General features: G+C 39.7%; 1 protein-coding gene across 1 annotated transcript in view; it reads left to right on the top strand.

The window, feature by feature from the left end:
* The window catches only part of XRCC5 (X-ray repair cross complementing 5), a 107,494-nt gene that overhangs the window by 48,260 nt on the left and 37,857 nt on the right, over nucleotides 1-21,377 (top strand). Inside the window, exons 15-16 of the mRNA XM_050751263.1 lie at nucleotides 4,704-4,797; nucleotides 6,608-6,677. Of these exons, the coding sequence (XP_050607220.1) occupies nucleotides 4,704-4,797; nucleotides 6,608-6,677 (164 nt within the window). The remainder of the gene's footprint in view (nucleotides 1-4,703; nucleotides 4,798-6,607; nucleotides 6,678-21,377) is intronic.

Raw genomic sequence — 21,377 nt, 5'->3', positions numbered from 1 at the left:
TCCATGGAAAAACAGGCAAAGATTATAAATAAGCAAATCACAGGAGCAGAAACTCAGCTGGCTTACAAGTGTATGAAGAGATCTTCAGTCTCAATTAGTAATCAGAGAACTGTAAATCAAAGCAAAACAAACAAACATTGGCAAATATTTTTAAACATTAGATGAGACCAGTTGTTGGTGAGAATATGGGAGAAACAGGAACTTCTGTGTACTGCTAAGGGGGAATGTAAACCGAGTAGGACATTAGAAGCTACCAGTGAACTTGTCACTAGGGAAAATGGTCTGTAAACATGGTGGATCCATATCATGGATTATGCTGCAAGTAACAACCACATCGACAGATCTCTAAGGTCACCATTGAAGGAAAATTAAGAAAATGAGATCTATAATAGCACAAAATCATCTTGTAATTAGAAGGCACATACATAAAGCAGTACTGTGTAACTTATAAAGATATGTACATATCTAAGATACGTCTGATATATCGTTGGGTACAAGAGGGTAGGTGGGGTGCAGAGGGAGTGGGAAAATCACTATGAAGGGGAAAGATAGTAAAATACAATGAGAAGGGCCTTGCACAGCCCGTATTTGATAATGGGCTAAGAAGTGATTAGAAATTTTGAGTGACTGAATTCCCTATACCTGAGGTCCCTCTTTAAAAAGCTCACCCTTCTTATAGATGAAGAAGCCAAGACTCTAAGTTACAATGATATAAAGTAAACTACCAATGACAAAGTGCTCAGTCAACCTTCTGCCTTCTGTTTATAACACTAACCTGCCCTAGTTATATCTAAAGAAAAATTTACTTTCATACAGATTTCACAGCTTCTCAACATCCGTATACCTGGGAAGATAAGAACATTTGTATATCCTTCCATGTGAGTCCTTGTGATTCATTCAGGCCGTAGGTTAAGTTTCCTTTTAGTTATTCCAAGGAGAATCAGCATGACCAATCAAAGCAGGTTCCAAAGGCAGGAAGCAGAAGTAATATGCTATGGAGGTACCTTTCTGAAACAGTCTCTTCCGCTGTTGTGGGGTCTTCGGGCAACCCTTCAGTTTAAGTGCTTGGTAACAAGGCTGCCAAGATAGGCTGACCCTGTAGCTTTTGTAGTCTCTTGTACAGCACTGGTCAGATCTACGTAAGCCTCATCAATACTGGTGCATTCAATCACAGCAAAACGAGACTTCTTCCATCACTTCAACACTGGCTTCCCGGTACTTGGTGAGGTTAGCTTTCCCATGGTACTCACGAACTTGTGCCAGTAGAAGGCCTGGACGTAACTTCTTTGCATCATCTGCCTATGTATAGTGACCCAAAATGCACGAGCTTCATAACTCACTGCAATTATTCTGCCACCCTTGCATGATTTGTACTGTACAACTGCACAAGGTTTATTCCTTAGATGAAGATTTTGCCGCTGCTCCATTTGAACAAAAAAACAGTCCATGTCCATGAGAGCAACCACACGATCCTGTCCAGTAGCCATTTTTCAAGGTAACAGACACCTGGCCAGACTGCCAGCAGTGGGTGCTGCAAATGCTGGGCTCAGTGCCCACTGGAAGGAAGGAAGATGGAAGAAGGGCTTTTGAATATCTTTTTGCCTTTCTGGGAGCGGGCCAGAGAGTTTCGAGACAGATTTATTCCCCGTGATGACAGAGGAACAGAAAAGGGGTCATGAAGGATCCTGTCCAGGCAACTGTCCCCACAGTTCAGCAGGGATCAGCTGAGAGCAGTGTGCCCAGCAACAAAGCCACCAGACTGAGGACAGACAGCACACATGCTGTGGAGAGAAAACCATTTTCTTTCCTTACGTTTTTTAATGCTCCTAATTAATGTATTTTCTAGCTCCATCTCTCACTACTTCCCAGCTTGCACCTTATGCTTTAGCCCAATACAACTATTTTCTATCCTCTGAAAGAGATAGGCTACCTATCACAGTATTTTGTTAATTGTCTATATGTATACTTAAATTTTTATTTGGCTGAAGGTGTTGATAGTATATTAATTTTTGTATATTGAGAGTTTAGAGTCTAGCTTAGTGACTGATACATAGTACATATTCAGTAAATATTAGCCTAAATAAGTGAGTTGCAAAATTTATACATGTTTGTGAAAGAAAATAAGAAAGGAAAAAGAACAAATTACCCATGGTCTCATCATCCAAATGCACCAACTGCTGACATTTATATGTCTACTGTGATCTTGTGTGTATAAATTTCTACTTTTTAGAGCTTAGTTCCTTCATAGATAATTTAGGGAAGAGAGTCATTACCCTTTCCCACTTCACGTAGACATTATTTAGTATATGCAAAATTCCTAATAATGCTATTAAATGATTTGGCCTGGAGAATATTAACCATACTAAATTTTACTGTGTTCTACAATACGGGAAAATTGTATGTATGTCTGTTTACCCTTCCTTCCCTAGAACCTCATTTTGGGAGGGTTGAAGAAATTCTTCGGCCGGGCGCGGTAGCGCAAGCCTGTAATCCCAGCACTTTGGGAGGCCGAGACGGGCGGATCACGAGGTCAGGAGATCGAGACCATCCTGGCTAACACGGTGAAACCCCGTCTCTACTAAAAAAAATACAAAAAAAAAAACTAGCCGGGGGAGGTGGCGGCGCCTGTAGTCCCAGCTACTCGGGAGGCTGAGGCAGGAGAATGGCGTGAACCCGGGAGGTGGAGCTTGCAGTGAGCTGAGATCGTGCCACTGCACTCCAGCCTGGGTGACAGAGCGAGACTCCGTCTCAAAGAAAAAAAAAAAAAGAAATTCTTCATGTGATTCAACTTTATATACCCACATAACTTAGCTTTTTATGTGTAATCCTTCTTAATACTACTATGTAAGCTAATCTGTATTTTTGGAACAGAATAGTCGATATACTGATGGTACTTTTCATTATAGTGCTTTCCTAAGGAGCAGACTGAAGCTTGGAGAGGTTAGTAGCTTACTGGACTCTAAACTCTAGACAGATAAAAATTAGTACACAGTGAACGCCATCAAGAAAGTATAAGATTTTAGTGCTAGTCAGTGGCAAAATTGAGACTAGAATCCAGGTCTTTTGACTCCAACTCTTCAGTAGTTTAATGTTGTTGACTTGTCTCTTGGGAAGAACTGGCAAAGGTTAATTGAAATGACTGGCTCTGACCTTTTTTTTAAAATATACTCAACTGCTAATGGAATTTCATCCTACCTTGGATTTCTGCTTTTTTTCTTTCATTTTTTCCATGAAGGCTTTGTTTATTTTTTATTCTATTTGCAAGAAAAGAGTTCTGGGTGACTTATACCTTGTAATGTTTCCTGGTTCCCACCCTTCTGTCTTCTACTTAGCTCTTGTCTACTTCTCGAAGGGAAAACGTTTAGTGGTGAATGGGAAAGATGCCAGATAGTGAAAGTTTTAATTCATGGATGTATGGCTGTGATGATTACTTTAGTTGTTTTACCTACCTCTAAGAGGAAATTCATTATTGAAATTGAGGAAGCCCATGTATGTTTTATTTATTCTTTGCTTCATTTTATGTTTAAAATTTATTTTTGCTTCATTTTTAAAATGACTTCATTTTCAAGCCTCATTGTGTGAAGGTTGGGGCTTTGAGCAAAAAAACACATTTAGAATACTAGTCTTGAAAATTGCTGAGAAATTTTAACTGTTCTCATAATAAAATGATAAGTAAATGAAATAATGCATACAATAATTAGCTTAATTTAGCTATTTCACAAATGCTTATTTTAAAACATTTTGTACGTGATAAATATATGCAATTTTTATTTGTTAAAATAAATGAATTTTAAAAATTTCTAGATCTTGGTTACTAATTTCTCTTATCATTTAGCCATTTCTGATGGCTGCTTTTGTCCCAGATTGCATCTTCATTTCTTTATGTTCAGCAGCTTAAGGGAGATTACAGGCAGAGTCTTTGGATTTGATTTTCTTCTCTTTTGCAATTAACTTGACCTCTTCTTTACTTTAAGACAGGCTGTTAAAGCCAGTATGTTACTTGAGGCAAGATGTTTGATACACTTTTCAAACATCTTAGCACACAGATGCTATTGGACTGTTAGCATATTGCACAAAACAGAATTAGGTTTATAAAAGAAAAAATTGAAAGTTTTTGGGGAAGTGTTTTTTTATAGTTTATGACTTCTTTAAGAGGGAAAGCTCTTGCATAGTTAATTAAGGGTTGTCTAGTAAGTTTTGACAGTTGTAAACAGAAGCTTATAAAGCTCTAACATACATGATGGAGAAAATGGGTTGTTAGACACAAAGGTCTTCTGTGTACATGGAAAGCTAATAGCTGTCAATTCTGAGACAGGAACTAGAAAATAATATCTGAAGAGTAAATGGATTTCTTACTTAAATGTTAAATTTCCGTTATCTGTGCTTGCAGTTTCATCTTTTGCAAGGACCTTATGATGTCATTGCTTAATTCTGATTCTCATACTGCTGTGAAACAAAGCCAGAGCTGCCTCAAGTTAGGCCCTTAGGAGCCCGGTGACTGGGAAAGGGAGGCAGCTTTCGTTTGTAAGAGGACTACATGTAGCTATTGTTTTTCTTTTCTTCTTCTTTTTTTTCTTTATTTTATTTTATTTTATTTTATTTTATTTATTTATTTGGTGCTTGGAAAATAAGTTTCACAATAGCAATCTGGTTTTGTATTCTTTGTTCTGTTTTAAGAGAATTTTTTTTTTTTTCTTTTCTAGCCATGAAGATGGACCTACCGCTAAAAAATTAAAGACTGAGCAAGGGGGTGCCCACTTCAGCGTCTCCAGTCTGGCTGAAGGCAGTGTCACCTCTGTAAGCAAAGCTTTTCAAGTGTGCTTCCCCCTTTGCAGGAAGGTTGGGGCTTGAGGAAGGTTGCATCAATTTTTGTTAGTCTGTTCTTATCACTTTCAAATAAGATCATGATCACTTTCTCTGGTCCTTGCTCTATAGAAGCCATAAAGACCCATTCCATACTTCTTTAAGTAATTATTATCATGAATTGCCTACAGAATTATCTATATGACATAAGGTATATAGAGCTCTTTATAATCTATAGAACATGGAACATCTCAGTGTTGAGATTTTGCTGTTGGCATTATTTTGCAGCTTTTCAGCTAGTCAAAATGCTAGGACAAGTGGGGGTTAGTGGTATGAGCCTTAATCTTCAAGTACGTACAATTTAAGTTAGTGTAACTTTCCTAATTTCTAACATGCAACTTTAGAATAGGATTCACAAGTTTAGGATTTCCCCAAGAAAGTATCCTTTGATACATGAGATTTTTATTTAATGAGAAATTTTTTGGAACTTGAAAATACTACCTTATTTTATTTACTTATTTATTTTTATATCTTGCTCAGCCAGGAGGAAGAATATTTTATTTAATTTTAGAAATACATTGTCATTGTCACCCAAGCTGGAGTACAGTAGTGTGATTTTAGCTCACTGCAGCCTTGAACTCCTGGGCTCAAGTGATCGTCCTGCCTTAGCCTCTTGTGTAGCTAGGACTAAGGGCACATGCCACCACACCCAGCTCTTTTTCATAGAGGTGGGTCTCAGTATGTTACTCTTGGGCTCAAGCAATCCGCCCGCTTCAGCCTTCCGAAGCACTGGGATTATAGGCCTGAGTCACTGCACCCAGCCAAATAGTGCCTTCTTTTAAGCAGCATTAGTGTGAATCGACAGAACTTAAAAATTGGCCAATAACTTTTTAACAAAATATACTAGGAAGGATAGTCAGGGAATAAAGGGCATGCCTTTATTCTCACCTCAAACAGAAACTCAGAAAAATTGAATGTGTGAAAAAAAATTTAAAAATTTTTCTTTAATTTAGATTTCATTTAGATGTTTTATATATAATAGTAAAGGAAAAAGTCATGATCTTGTTCTGAGAGCTTTTCTGCTTCCAATACCCTAGCAAACTGGAAGCTTTAGTATATTTTGGAACCCCATCGTTTTCTTTCTTATGAGCTGAGTGGTTCTTCGGCCCTGTGAGGGGTTGGGGCCAGCAGATGAAAAACAGAGGTATAATCAGAAAGTTCCATATAATATGGCAGGGTTTCGTCTTTCAAACTTCCTCACCCAGCACTGCAGTACATCTTTGTACATAATCTGCTTTTACTTTCTGAGGACGTATTCAACCTGGATATGCTTGTATATTCTACCAAAACTTCAGTGCCAAAGGGTCAGCAGCAGTCCCACTAATGGGCACTTCGGTGAATCAGGCATTAAGCTGTATTTCTCATGTTATCTTAGTGGGGCAAGTATATTCGAAACCGACCCCACACTGCAGAATCCTCTACTTTCTAATTGGTTGGGTGACAGGATATACAGGCAGTCTGTGCTACACAAAGCCTTCCAGCTGGGCTGGCTGGTGGCTTGAGCTGTAATACTTTTCCGACCCCTCTGGAAAGAAATCAGCTTGCATAAAGCAAGGTGAGTGAAAGCACAGAGGGCAGCTGTTGGACCACTGAAATCTGCCGGCCCTAGAAATGAATATGAGTAGAAAAGGCCTTCTCTTTGTCTTTGGTTTTATTTTATAAGAGCACACTTACTACATTAAGCCATCCTGTATTGCCTGGGGTACTGCTAAAAAGAAATAACCTGTCTGTTGGTATATTCTAGGTTGGAAGTGTGAATCCTGCTGAAAACTTCCGTGTTCTAGTGAAACAGAAGAAGGCCAGCTTTGAGGAAGGTGAGTGGTTGGCTTTGCATTTAGGAGAAGCTGTTTAGTTAAGCTAACTGATTTAAAGTCTAGATTAAGAACTGTAGCCTTTTGTTGTAACACTTTAGCATTTTTCTTTACTGGCGGATCTTTGTGGTTTCCCTTGTTAGGCAACATTATGAGCACATGAAAGTGAACTCAGCACAGATTTTCCCAGAAAGGAACTAACTTGTAGGTCTCTGTACTAAAAAACTTTGGGCCAACACCTTGGCGCTTATAGCTCCACGTCATTGAAGTTTTTTAGGATTTTGTGGTGAGCTATAAATAAAACGCTTTTATCTCACATCTTCCTATTTTATATTCTTTTTCTTTCTTTTTTTTTTTTTTTTTTTGAGACGGAGTTTCTCTCTTGTTGCCCAGACTGGAGTGCAATGGTGCGATCTCGGCACACCGCAACCTCCGCCTCCCAGGTTCAAGCAATTCTCCTACCTCAGCCTCCCGAATAGCTGGGATTACAGGCGTGTGCCACCATGCTCGGCTAATTTTGTTTAGACGGGGTTTCTTCATGTTGGTCAGGCTGGTCTTGAACTCCCGATCTCAGGTGATCTGTCTGCCTCATCCTCCCAAAGTGCTGGGATAACAGGCGTGAACCACCATGCCCGGCCACATCTTCCTATTTTTGGAGACCCGTAATTCTTGTTCCAGTCCTAAGAGTTTGTGGCCCTTTTATAGTAGACCCAGAAAGACCTTGATGCTACCCTAAGTTTAATCCTTCTCAAAATGACTACATGGTCACTTTTCCTTATCAGATAGTACCTAGAATCCCATTTAGGCTGTGGCTAACATAAAAATAGCTTTCAGGGATGCACAGAGGGCCTGGGACTAACATTCATTCACTTGATTGCATTCAGGTTTCTGTTCATTTACCCTTTAAATGATGGCAACTGGCAGTTGTTAATCCTGCAGCTTTATGTATAAACTATTATATTCATTATTGCTGGTCCAAATCTGGCCTGTCTGTGAGCTGACTTCTATGTATGTGAGTGTTTATGTTTGTTCATGTGTGTATAGAACTTTCTCTTCCAACATCCTGCCAGAGGCAGGGGAATTACTCTCTTTTTTTTTTAGTGACAGGGTCTCGCTCTGTCGTCCAGGCTGGAGTGCAGTGGCAGGATCATAGCTCACTATAATGTTGGACCTCTGGGCTCAAGTGATCCTTCCTCCTCACCTCCTGAGTAGCCAGGACTAAAGGCGCGTGTCACTGTGCCTGGCTAATTTTTAAATTTTTTGTAGAGATGGGGTCTCACTATGTTGCCCAGTCTGGTTTAGAACTCCTAGCCTCAAGTGATCCTCCCACTTCAGCCTCCCAAAGCTCTGAGATTACATGTGTAAGTCGCCATGCCTGGCCAAAAATTACTTCTTTTTCTTTTTCTTTTTTTTTGGGGAGACAGAGTCTTGCTCTGTTGCCCAGACTAGAGTGTAGTGGTGAGATCTCAGCTCACTGCAACCTTCACCCTGGGTTCAAGCAATTCTCATGCTTCAGCCTCCCGAGTAGCTGGAACTACAGGTACATACCACCATGCCTGGCTAATTTTTGTATTTTTAGCAGAGATGGGGTTTCGTTATGTTGGCCAGGCTGGTCTCAGACTCTTGACCTCAACTGATCCGCCCACCTTGGCCTCCCAAAATGCTAGGATTACAGGCATGAGCCACCGTGCCCGGCCCAAAAATGAGAGTTAAATGCCTAGAAGCACTACTGCCTGCAGTAGGTCTAATGTACCTTACTACTTAGAGTCTAGGAATCCTGGCAAGATCCCCAGATCTACTGTGCTGTTGCCCAGAGGCAAGCATGAGCAGCTGAGCCTCAGAGAGAACTTACAGTCTACCAGGCTAAATCCTGTCAGCAGGAATGCCAAAGGCCAAACCCATGAGAATCTCCAGAGGAAGAACAGCTTCGTTATCATAGTAATCTGCAGTCTCTTAAGTGGGGTGTATATGTTTTCGGTTTTGAGATGGAAGAAGAGCTTTTTGTCCTGCTAGAAGTTGCCACATAGGAGAAAAACTTTGAGTTTTAGCGCAAAACAAAACCTCATGTAAACAGAAGGAGATCTAAAGTTCTAAGTGACGGTTTTCTAGTACTGGTGAAAACAGTACTTCAGAATTTCTCTCTTTAATGTATTGAAGTGATCAAGAGACTTGCACATTATTATACCTGTTGTCTGTTCAGCTGTATATTGTTACAGGGTGTTTGGAAAGGGCCAAAGATGCTACTGTGACAAGTCAATGAACTCTTGTTTATCAAGACTGTTATGGTTTTGAAGGAAAATTGAGACTTTCCTATCTTTCAGTTGTATGTCGTCAATTACCTCAGCCAAAGTCCAAGGTCCCCTGTTTGGAAGTGATTAGACTCTGTGGTTGGTGTAGGTATGGTCTTTTCAGGGACTGAATCTAGCTGTCATCACCATTATATGGCAGCCACTAGCGGTTTCATATTTACTATGTTCAAGGCATTGTGCTAGCACTTTATTATGTTATTTTAATTACCCTGCATTAGCAGTTCTGCAAAATTGTGTGAAGAAATGAAGAAAATGTTAGAGCTTTAACAACTTTTGCCAGAATTTTTTGAGAGAATTGCTTTACTTGGGAAAATAACTTTGATAAGTGCTTAGGGTAGAGAATGAGTCTCCATCCCCAAACTTGGTTGGCCAGTCCATAGGCTTCAGAGGAAAGGGAAGCTCCTCAGCATCATATAAGTAACTGGAGCTAGTTTAGGAGAGGAGGGACTTAGAAGAAGAGGAAAGAGGCAGGGAGACAAAGTGGGTGAACTTACGCACAGTCACGGCCTTCTACGACACGTTTCAAACTCATGACCACAAATTACTCAGTATCAGTAAAACTCTGGAAATGCCAGGTTTAAAGTGCTGTATTTGGGGAAACTGGCAGTTTGCATTGTTTCATGCAGAGCAGAGAAAGCACCTGAGCACACACGAGGCCAGAGTCTGAAAAGACCAGGAGAGAGTCAGTTCCTGAGAATCTACTCACATCTTAGGAAAATATGTCTTACCCATGGCCATGGGATTGGGGATTCACAGCAGTCTGGTGAAAATAGCAAGGGCAAGTGGACCCTAGATAGCATGTAAGTTACAATTAGTAACAGTATCAATTATCTCCATTTTACTGATGGATAAACTGTAAAACTGGAGAAGATGCATTTTCCCAAAGATCACAGGAATTCAAACACATGTCTCTTTCAAATACTGGATTTTTTACTTAGCCATACTGTTTATTTTGATTCCTAATGCCTTCCTTTCCTACGCTTTTTAAACAACATTTTAAGGTCATGTATCTGAAACCTTGTGCCTACTGATAGTACTTTTGATGAATAGACTGTCCTTTTATATTGAATGTGACTTTGAGACCCAGCATGTTGCTGGTATTTCGACAAAAGATGTCCCTCTGACCTCAGTCTAAGACTTGGTAAATCAGAGCCCTCTAGTGATGTCACGAAACCAGACTCTCCACAGAGCTGTTGGAAAATGGGACTGCTTCTTAGCAACTAGTTCTCCTCGTGGTTCTAACTTGGCTTCCCTTTTATCCCTTCTGCCGTTCTCGGTGCCAGCTCCAGAAATTGTTTCTTTATTAATGTCCTGTTCTTTGTTTTGGGCATCTTGTTTGTTTGTTCTTCCGCTAGGGCATCTTTTTACTAAGGCCCTTTATAAGCAGAGACTCACTTCTCTTGCAGGCCCAAAGAGTTCTCCGTCCCTAGTAGTGATCTTCTTTTAGAGAGATTTCTATCCAGAGTCGGGAGACAGGAATCCCTTCCCCTTTTCTCCAGTAAATTTATTTTTTAAAATTCAGGTGTCAAAAGGGTGATCAGCGATAGATAGTTGGTAAGATTGTTTGACCCTTAGGTAGAACTTGGCTGTTTTACCTATCATTATAAATTAAAATATGGGCATAGTTACATTTCTCAGGCCTAATAGTAGCATAGTCGGACTGAGAGTCTTGTGATTCTCTCCCCGACATCAGCAGTCGACATTTTTCTATAGTAGGCAGCTGCACGTTTTCTTAACTTCTGGTTTTCAGTGTGAGGGATGTATCTTGTTCTAAGCTTACCGGCACAGAGGAGAGAACCAATGCCCTGAACCCCAGGAAGCATGTTCTTTCTGGCTGCCCTTTTCCCAGACCCTTTCCTCCATTCTCCCTACCCATCACCACAGTGTTAGAATAGAAAACAATTTTTTTTCTCTTTTCCTTTTTTGTAAGAGGGTCTCACTCTGTCAGCCAGACTGGAGTGCAGTAGCATGATCACGGCTCACTGCAGCCTCAACCTCCTGGGCTCAAGTGATTCTACCACCTCAGCCCCCCGACCAAGTACCTGGAGCTGCAGGTGCATACTACCACACCAGGCTAATTTTTGTAGTTTTTGTAGAGATGAGGTTTCGCCATGTTACCCAAGCTGGTTCTGAACTCATGAGCTCAAGCGATCCGCCTGCCTTGGTCTCCCAAAGTACTGGGATTACAGGTGTGAGCCACCAAGCCCAGCTGAGAAAAAATTTTGACTACAGCTGTATATATAATAATCATCTATCAGTTGTGAAAGTAGGGTTGTTTCCCTACATACGCTATTCATAAGCACATCATGCCATCATCTGGGATTTGTTATCTGTAGTTGTGGGTTTCACAGAGTCTCCAGGGGCTCTTTACATTGAGTTTATCCACTTGTTTGGACATCTTCCACCCAGCTAATCAACAGAGCTGCTAAGGAGGAATGCCATGATTTTCAACTCCTTGCCCTTTCCCAACTTAGGAAGAATGCTAAAATAAAATAATAAAATGTCAAAAGATAGACAGCAGATTCGAGAAGGAAAAGCCACATTACTTCTTTCCTCCAGACAATTCCTGTGCGATTATGTCTGAATTTATAAATTCCCACTGAGTATGGGAGATAATGTGAAATAGCTTCAGTGTTCTTGGTGTGTCAAAAACAGGTTTTGTGAGGACCTTAAGAGCCAAAAAGGATGGATATATGGGGACAGATAAAAGGATGGAATGTAACTTAACTTTATAATGAGATGATTCTCTGTTTCAGGGACCTTGTTTTTGCCACGGAGATTGTAGGTTCTGTATTAGGCTTGCGTGTAGTGACAGGGTGGCAGAGCTCCATGTTACCAAATTGAATTCACACGAGCATAACTGGTTTAAAAAAAAGTCTGTCAAGAGAAGACCTAAGTAGAAATAGTACAGGCCCCAAACAGCCTTAACATTTGACTTAGGTATAAGAGAGCAGTAATATGTACTTGTCCATTTGATTAGACGGTGATCAGTTCATTTTTTTTCCCCTTTCACTTTATTTGGATTACATCTCATCCTAGAGTCTTTTTGCCTTTGTTCTTCAACCTTCTTTAATCTCACTTATCAGAAACAGCCTTTCATTTTTAAAAGGTATTTCCTAAAATTCACTTTTCCAAGCAATTTCAGCACTAGATAGAATATGGTACAATTAGTAATAATATATTCATCAAAGCCAGATAGTTTTCAGTGTTGTTTTTGTATGGTATAGCACTGTGCCATTTGCATAGCTGTTTACTTACATACATTATGTGATTTTCTGCCAGGAGTCAAGCCCTAAACAATAAACCCTAGAGAATTGTGATCTAGCAGAAATCTCTCTCGTGTTGGTGTGGGTTTGTGGGCTTGGGGGTGTGTGTGTGATTTTTTTTTTTTTTTATTGATCCTGATTTATGTAATCTTGGGTATGAATTATATAATCAATTAAACTCTGCCCAGATAGATAAGAAGATAAAAATATGGCGTATTTCTACACAGCGCTGGTAAATTTAAGAAAAATAAGCTCTTTCAAATACCTTGAGCATCTTAAAAGGAAAGATACTAAATACATACAGTCACTAAAATTTTAAACATCTTTAGCCCTATACAAGTTTTTTTCTTAAAGAATTTGACATACTTTTTTTAGTCCTGTCTCCAAATAGCATTGATACATCTAGTCATGAGAAATTCATGATTTAGGATTCTAGAGGTTTAGTCTGTACTTTGTATTTTTATTAAATATCTCACTTGTTTTTCACTAGTTTTCTTCTTAACTCACTTTAAGTTGTTCAACCTCAGAACTTGATGATCCAGGCTTATTTTATGCTTCATTTATCAAGACAAGTGGTCTCATTGTAACACAAAAATCAATCTGGAATTGTAGAGAATACCTGCTGAAAGGGTGTGTTATCTGACATAGTAATTATGCACCATTGGCCTTTAAAGTGTTGTTCATCTTCCATGTGGGCGGCCTGAGGCCCAGAGTAGTTAGAATGACTTTTCACAGATAATTGCAAATATGTGGAAGACTCTGGATCAAATTCCAGAGAGCCAATTCTCGGCCTCTGTGGCTTAAACCTTTTTACTGGTTGTGTATATTTCATTGGATGGCACGGCACCACCCTGAAGTTTACATCTTAATATAATGAAACTCGGCAGCCAGATAATTTAAGTGGAATCATTGAAATAAAGATGAAAAGAAAAAATAAAAAAACACATGACATGGAAACTAAAGACCATTATACACACATAATAATTTTTAAGTATTTTCATTTTTCAGCGACTCTTCCTAAAAGGCTTTCATCTGTTCTTATCCAGCTTTTAAAATCCTTTTAAGTTTCTGTCAATCTGTATCAGAATATCCCTAATTACAGGATATAGCTCTTGTAAAATGTAGCCTGGCTATCCATTAAGAAAGAGAAATGTCTGGTACCATAAAAATGAAAGCATGTTTGCTGTAGTTACATTCTGTTAACTGAAAAAAATCACAGGATCTATAAATTTAGAAGAAGAGAGCTTTATTTCTTATAAAGGGTTTCAGCTTGCAAGGTGGAAATAGCAAGGCCAAGTGGACCCTAGATCGCATGTAAATTACAGTAAGTATTAATATCCCCATTTTACTGATGGATAAACCAAAATTGGAGGAGACCGTTTTCCCCAAAGACCACATAGGAATTCAAACACGTCTCTTTCAAATACTGGATTTTTTACTTAGCCATACTGTTTCTTTTGATTCCTAATGCCTTTTTTTCCTACAATTTTTAAAACAACATTATAGGGTCATGTATCTGAAACCTTGTACCTATTGGTAGGACTTTTGATGAAAGACTGGGAAAGGCTAGTCCTAGTGTATTCAAAGGCCAGGAAACATGGCTTCCAACCAAAGCCCAGAGACAGGCACTATGAAGGAGGGTTTGGGGTAAGAGCATTATTGCTGACCTGATTGACTATACATATTCAACAGGTTATAGGAGGAGCTATGAATATTCATGAAGGTGGTCCTGATGCATGAGTATTAAACATGCATGCTACATAAGACCCATGTTCATCTTGCAGGGAAGTCTTGACATTTAAATATTACAGTTAGACCCTGTACATCAAAAGGTCTTTTCAGGACACAGCACACAAATGTGCCATCTTTGTAAAACCCACTAGAACCAGTCCATGGTTGGTGGTCTTATCAGGAGAAAGTTACCAAAATCACTCTCTTGTCCAATCAAAGCTGTAGTTACGGCTGGTGGAACCAGAGTTCAGTAAGTCAGCATCTGGTAGAGCTGCAAATTGTTTTGAAAACAATATTGCTTATTCCAAGGCCAGTACTTTTTTAGCTGCTGAAGAAAAAGAAAAACCTTTTGGCAGTTAGAACATAGTTTATTCTTTAAATGTAGGGCTGTGACTTAATGCTCGCCTGGGATGGCTTTAGGTCCTGTTTACTACGCAGTTTGTTCTCTCAGTCTTATGATACCTACTTTAACATTAATGCTGGAAGGTTGTGTCTAAACTGCAAAAAGGAGGGGTATAATGAGACGCACCTGGCTGGGCGCAGTGGCTCACACCTGTAATCCCAGCACTTTGGGAGACTGATGCAGGCGGATCACAAGGTCAAGAGATTGAGACTATCCTGGCCAACATGGTGAAAGGCCATCTCTACTAAAAAAAAAAAAAAAAAAAAAATTAGCTGGGCATGGTGGCGTGCACCTGTAGCCCGGGAGGCAGAGGTTGCAGTGAGCCGAGATCGTGCCACTGCACTCCAGCCTGGTGACAAAGCAAAGACTGTGTCAAAAAAAGAAAGAAAAAAAAATGCAACCTGCCCCCTTGTCGTGTCATGGCCAGAAACCCAGTTAAGGTTTTCGGGGGTCCGCTTTGTCAAGAGGGGTCCATTTGGTCAGTGGAGAGCTTGGGATTTTTAGTTTACATTTCTGTGAGAACCTGAATTTCTTCCTGAGAGTTTTTTTAAAAAGTCTTTATGAAATATATGACAGTGTCCTGTTTTCTCCTAGTGTTTTGTTTTCTCATGCTACATAGGAAAGTTGCTTCCCTTAAATGTGCTGAGTAATTTTTCTCTTTTTATATTAAAAATGGAAAGGATAATTTCCCATCTGGCTGAAAATGTGGAATTCATGAAGGCTTTCTCAGCATCAGAACTAAATGAGCCCAGAGTCCATTCAAGCCTTTATTTAATATACTAAACCACTCCTGGTACGAATCTTTTATGAAGGAGAGATTGCGAGAGAGACACTTTTAAACCATGAGGTATCAAAACAACTCACTGTCACAAGAACAGCAAGGGAGAAGTCCTCTGCCGTGATTCATTCACCTCCTGCCAGGTTCCTCTAATTTGATATGAGATTTGGGTGGGACACAAATCCGAACCATATCATTTCAGCTTGCATCAGTGACTTGGGCCATCAGTGCAACAAGGCAGTGCTCACAATTGGTTCTGATGGAAACGCAGAACTCTTGGGTGCTTAGGAGAAAGGGCATCCAGCTTGCTGTTAGAGTTCACCCTTGCGGTAAGTGCTAATGAGTATGATTTGTGAGGCAGAGAGCGGTTCAAGTACTTATTCATGGCAATTTGATTCTTTCTTCCCACCTCCTATAGATTCTGCAGTTCTTCCTTCCATGGTAGATCATTGTCATATAGGGTATTGCACTTGGTTCTCTTTGAACTGGGCTGTCTTCAAGATTGCTCCATAAGCCCAGCTGGTTGAAAAAGGAAACTGATTTCAGATTGTACTGATGTGCAAACTGCTTTAATCAATGACTTCAGGTGGTTTTGGGGAAAATTGTCTCCTCCAATTTTAGTGGCAAACAACAGAAGCTCTTAACCAATTAAGATATTTAGGAAAGGATGTTAGGCTTTTGTTAAAATAGTCACTAATCAACTGAAATGTGTTAAGAGGAGCCAAGAAACAGCTAAGAGTTCCACTTAAATGTAATAAAAGTGTTTGGGTCCTCCCCTTTCAAATTGCATGCCCAAGGCAAAAAATATGCTGACACAGGAAGAAGTGGCAAGTGTAATTTGGTACAGTTAGCCTGTCAGATCCATGCGTGTCTACATAAAACCTAGAAAAATGTCATGCTTGCTTCTTTGGCCAGAAAAGGGAAGGGAGTTTAATTCCTTTATAGAACAGTTTCAGCAGGGCTGGAGAATATTACCAGCTTAGATGTTTTTGGAAATTGGAGAAAATTTAACTTGTTTTTAGAGGTTCCTTATGGACAGTTGGAGAAAAATCTTCAGTTAATAGTTATAATTAAAGGTCCGTTTTCATTTTCCTCTGTCAGATTAAACTACTGAAATCTGTAGTTATCTGTTCATGTCTCTCAGTGGTAATGAGGCTCAGCCGTAACACTCAGGATAATTACTGTACTTCATTGGTAGCCGTTGAAGTCAGAGGAGCCATTGCTCATATAAGAACTACTTTTTTACAATTCCCTTGCTCTTGGAATCCGATAGTGTTTTCTTGGGACATTGAGAGTAACTTATGCTAAGTTTTCATACTTATTCTGTGATGGAAACATCTAGTTTCTCTCTTCTGTCTGTGGTAAATCTCTACAAGTCTCTTAAATTGCACTTATTAATTCTACTTTTTAAGATAGCTTTATTGAAGTAAAATTTTCTACTATAAAATATACTGGTAAGTATAATTTGATGAACTTTTGTAAATTACAGAATTGTAAAATTATCACCACAGTTCAAAGAACATTTCTCTCACACCCAAAAATCCCTGGGACCTGTTCATAGTCAGTTTGGGTTGGGAGTGCACACAGGTGGGGGGAGGTTGCAAGGTGATGCCGGCCTACATGACTTGTTCTGATAATCTTGAGTTATTGCCCCATCTGTTGAATGGGCTGGCGCCATCTTGGGCTTGACCAGTTAGTTGTAAATTAGCTGCAGCCTTCAAGTAATCACCTGGTGGTGGAACATTCTACAGATACCTGGATTGTCTCTGGAACTTCTAAGCAAACATAATTAGACAAGCTAACAATGCAAGGGAGTGTCTGGTGGAAGGGAGGAGAGTAAAGGTTGTTATTTCGTAACTAAAAAGTTAATACAAAGAACCTAAGAAGGAAAAGTTTAAGAAAAAAGGACTAAAAAAATAGAGTACTTGGATACACTCCAAGTTTGTTCTTTTCTAAAAATGTTTTAACTACTCTATGTCATTTGCATTTCCCATGTAAACTTTAGCATCAGCTTTTCTTTTCTTTTTTTGAGACAGTCTCACTCTGTCTCCCAGGCTGTAGTGCAATGGTATGATCCTGCCTCACTGTAGCCTCCGCCTCCCGGGTTCAAGTGATTCTCGTGCCTCAGCCTCCTGAGTAGGTGGGATTACAGGCATGAGCCACTACGCCTGGCTAGTTTTTGTATTTTTTTAGTAGAGACGGAGTTTCGCCATGTTGACCAGGCTGGTCGAGCTCTGACCTGAGGTGATCCACCTGCCTTGACCTCCAAGTTTTGGGATTACAGGCGTGAGCTGCCGTGCCCAGCCCAGCTTTTCAATTTATATGAAAAAGCCCACTGGTATTTTGAGAGGGATTTTATTAAGCCTATAGAAGAATTAAGGGAAAATTGCCATTTTAATAATACTGAGTTATCCATGAACATGGAATAGTTATTCATTTATTTAGATCTTTTTCTCCATAATGTTTTATAGTTTTTAGTGTACAAGCTGTACACCTCTTTTATTAAATTTATTGCCAAGTATTATTTTTGATGATGTTGTAAATGGAATTGTTTTTTAATTTTATTTTTGGATTGTTTGTTGCTGGTATATAGAAATGAAATTATTTATTTGTGTATTGATCTTATAGCTTGCAACCTTGATAAACTTATTAGTTCTTGTGGTTTTTTAAAATACACTTCTTAGGATTCTCTACATACAGGATCATGTCTGCAAATAAAGAAGGCTTTACTTCTTTTTTAACTTGTATGTTTTCTTTTCTTTTCTTTTTAATTATCGTGCTGGCTGGAACTTCCGGCACAGTGTTAAATAGAAATAAGCGTGAACATCCTTGCCCTGTTCCTGATCTTAAGGAAAAAACTGTGTCTTTCACTATTAGTATGATGTTGGTTGTAAGTTTTACCCAGATTTCCTTTGTCAGCTTGAGAAAGTTTCCTTCTATTTCTAATTGGTTGAAAGTTTTTATTATGAGTGGATGTTGGGTTTTGTTAGGTGCATTTTCTGCCTTTGTTGAGATGACTGTGATTTTTTTTTTTTTTTTTTTTTTTTTTTTGAGACGGAGTCTTGCTCTGTCGCCCAGGCTGGAGTGCAGTGGCACAATCTCGGCTCACTGCAAGCTCCGCCTCCCGGGTTCACGCCATTCTCCGGCCTCAGCCTCCCGAGTAGCTGGGACTACAGGCGCCCGCCACTGCGCCCGGCTAATTTTTTCTATTTTTAGTAGAGACGGGGTTTCACCATGGTCTCGATCTCCTGACCTTGTGATCTGCCCGCCTCGGCCTCCCAAAGTGCTGGGATTACAGGCGTGAGCCACCGCGCCCGGCGAGATGACTGTGATTTTTTTTCTTCTGCTAATACATTAATTGACTTACAGTTGCTAAATCAACCTTGCTTTCCAAGTGTAAAATCCAGTCATTCTAAAAAATCCTTTTTATATATACTGAATTCATTTAGCTAATGCTGCAGTTTGAATAATGTCCCCCAAAGTTGATGTGTTGGAAAGTTAATCCCCATTCTAACAGTGCTGAGAGGTGGGACGTTTAAGAAGTGATTACATTGTGGAGGCGTCATTCTCATGGAAGGATTCAGGCCCTTATCACCAGAGTGGGTTAGTTATAAAAAGGATGAGTTCGGCCTCATTTCTTCTCTGTCTCTGGCTGACTTCTACCTTCTGATGTGGGGTGACCACCTCCAGCTGCTGGTGCCATGCTCTTAGACTTCCCAGCCTCCAGAACTGTGAGCTAAATAAATATCTGTTCTTTTTAAATTACCCAGTCTTGGGTATTCTGTTACAGCAGCACAAAATAGACTAAGACAGCTTATATTTTGTTAGGATATTGTTTGTAGTTTTCTTGTTTTGCGTGATGTCTTTGTCTGGCTTTGGTGACAGGAAAATACTGGGCTCATAATGAGTTAGGAAGTTTCCTTCTCTTCAAGATTTCTGTTATTTATTCTTTACATATTTCATATAATTTACCAGTGAAGCCATCTGAGTTCTTTGTGGGGAGCTTTTGTTTTGTTTTGTTTTTTGAATTTTGAGATTGTTTCATTTGAAGGTCACCTTAATGCTCTTAAATTCACAAATATGCTAATTTAAATACCAAATCCTGTGTATCTAAAACATACATTGCAAACATACAAATATCTCTTCTCTTCACATGTCAGTGCCCATTCATGTCATGGTTTGGAAATGGGGACAGTAGGTTCCCCTTAAGCTGCAAGTCAGCATATGTTTCTTTATAATTAACTTTAGCAAAATTTATACAAAATAGTAATTAGCAATAATCTTCTTTACTTGTTAATTCAAAAGAAAATACCTTCAAAACTGCATTTTGTTAAGGTTTCTGTACTAAAATATAGAAAAACTACACAAATATTGAAAAGTTTAAAATTTCTTAATTTTTTTATTCCTGGTATCACTACCACAATTTACAGGGCAATATACTTGATGTAATGAAGAAGAAACAGACAAAACTACAACAGATAAAAGAACTCCAGAATGTACATCTAATTGACACTGTATTGCATTCATTAATAGCTGCACTTTTGCAAGCTGGCTATGACAGTCCTGCACAAGAAGGGATTTCTGTTTCAGCTGCAATAACTTTTCTGACTATGGATCATCATTCCTTCTGCAGCAGATTTTTATAGTTCCTCTAATGCATTTGGGATGACTATCTCAAATAACCTGTAACTTTTCTGACAACTCCTTGTTCTTTCTCCTGCTAAGAAATGTAGCCCCTCTCTGCTGTTTTTGGGACCTTCTGTTACCATATCTATCACGTCTACCACCAGATCCATAACCACCACAACAGGAACTACCCGAGCTTCTTCCACCAAAACTACACCCTTTAATGGGTTCATAATTTGATGGTTTTTGTCTACTAAAATTTCCAGAATCATTATAGTTCACACCACCACAATAGTTGCCACTGCCAAAATTTCGTCCTTCGTTGTAACCATCATATCCTTCACCACTATCACCATACCCGCCATCGTGGTTTTCATATCTTGGTCCACAGTCTACATAGCCCCCACTACTGCTGTAGGCAGGCCCACCACCATTGTTGCCACCATCACCTCCACATCCATTATATCCACCATTACATCCTCCATAACCACCTCTGCTGCCACCACCTCTACCTCCACCACCAGAGCCTCCTCTTCCACCAAAGTTTCCACCACAGCCAAAATTACTTGCACCACTTCCAGAGTTTCCTCCGCAACCCATAAAGTTGTCAGATCCACCTCCGTCACCCCTGTGATCCGGCAGACTGCATCTCTTGTTTAGAAAGGGCCCTTTTCACTTTACAGTTGTGCTTGTTAATAGTATGGTGTTTCCAAACAACAGTTTTATCAATTGTATCATGATCATCAAAAGTTAAAGGTGTACATTCTTTTTCCACTCTGCCTGTCATCCATAACTTGTATGGTTTCAGTCTTGCTATAGTTTTCAGAGTAATTTCTCAAACTGTATCTTCTTTAATACTACCAGCAAAAATTTTCTTCACTGTCAGATGGGCACCGGGCTTTACAGAATCCTCTCTAGAAACAACTGTCTTTGGTTCCACTCCACACCCATCAACCTTGTGTGGTCAAGCACACATTGCTGTATCCACCTCTTCAACACAAGAGTAAGCCACAAAACCAAAGCCCCTGGAATGTTTGCTTGGAGTTCTCATTACCACACAATCTGTGAGCGTACTGCCTTTCTCAAAATGTTCTCTTAACCCATCTGTAGTTTTAAAACTCAGACCACTGATAAACAATTTTCTCAACCGCGCTGGGTTCCTTTGGATCATGGCCTCCCTCCTCTTGGTGGCAGCAGCAGTGACAATGGCCGGAGCCAGCCTAGGGGCGACCAGGTAGTGGTTTTACCTGCATTTTAAGACTAGACTTGCCTCCTCCAACTCAAGTTCAGTATGGAACTGTGAGGAAGAGGTTGTGGGAAGCTTTTTATTACTAATTCAATTTTTTTTTTTTTTTTTTTTTTTTTTTTTTTGGATACGGGGTCTCACTCTGTCGCCTAGACTGGAGTGCAGTGGCATGATCTTGGCTCACTGCAACCTCCGTTGCCCGGGTTCAAGCCATTCTCCTGCCTCAGCCTCCCAAGCAGCTGGGATGACAGGCACCTGCCACCACACCCAGCGAATTTTTGTATTTTTAGTGGAGACGGGATTTCACCATGTTGGCTAGGCTGGTCTCGAACTCCTGACCTCAA

This window comes from Macaca thibetana, chromosome 12 (genome assembly GCF_024542745.1).
Source record: "Macaca thibetana thibetana isolate TM-01 chromosome 12, ASM2454274v1, whole genome shotgun sequence".
NCBI lineage: Eukaryota > Metazoa > Chordata > Mammalia > Primates > Cercopithecidae > Macaca > Macaca thibetana.
This window is presented reverse-complemented; position numbering and strand designations above follow the sequence as displayed.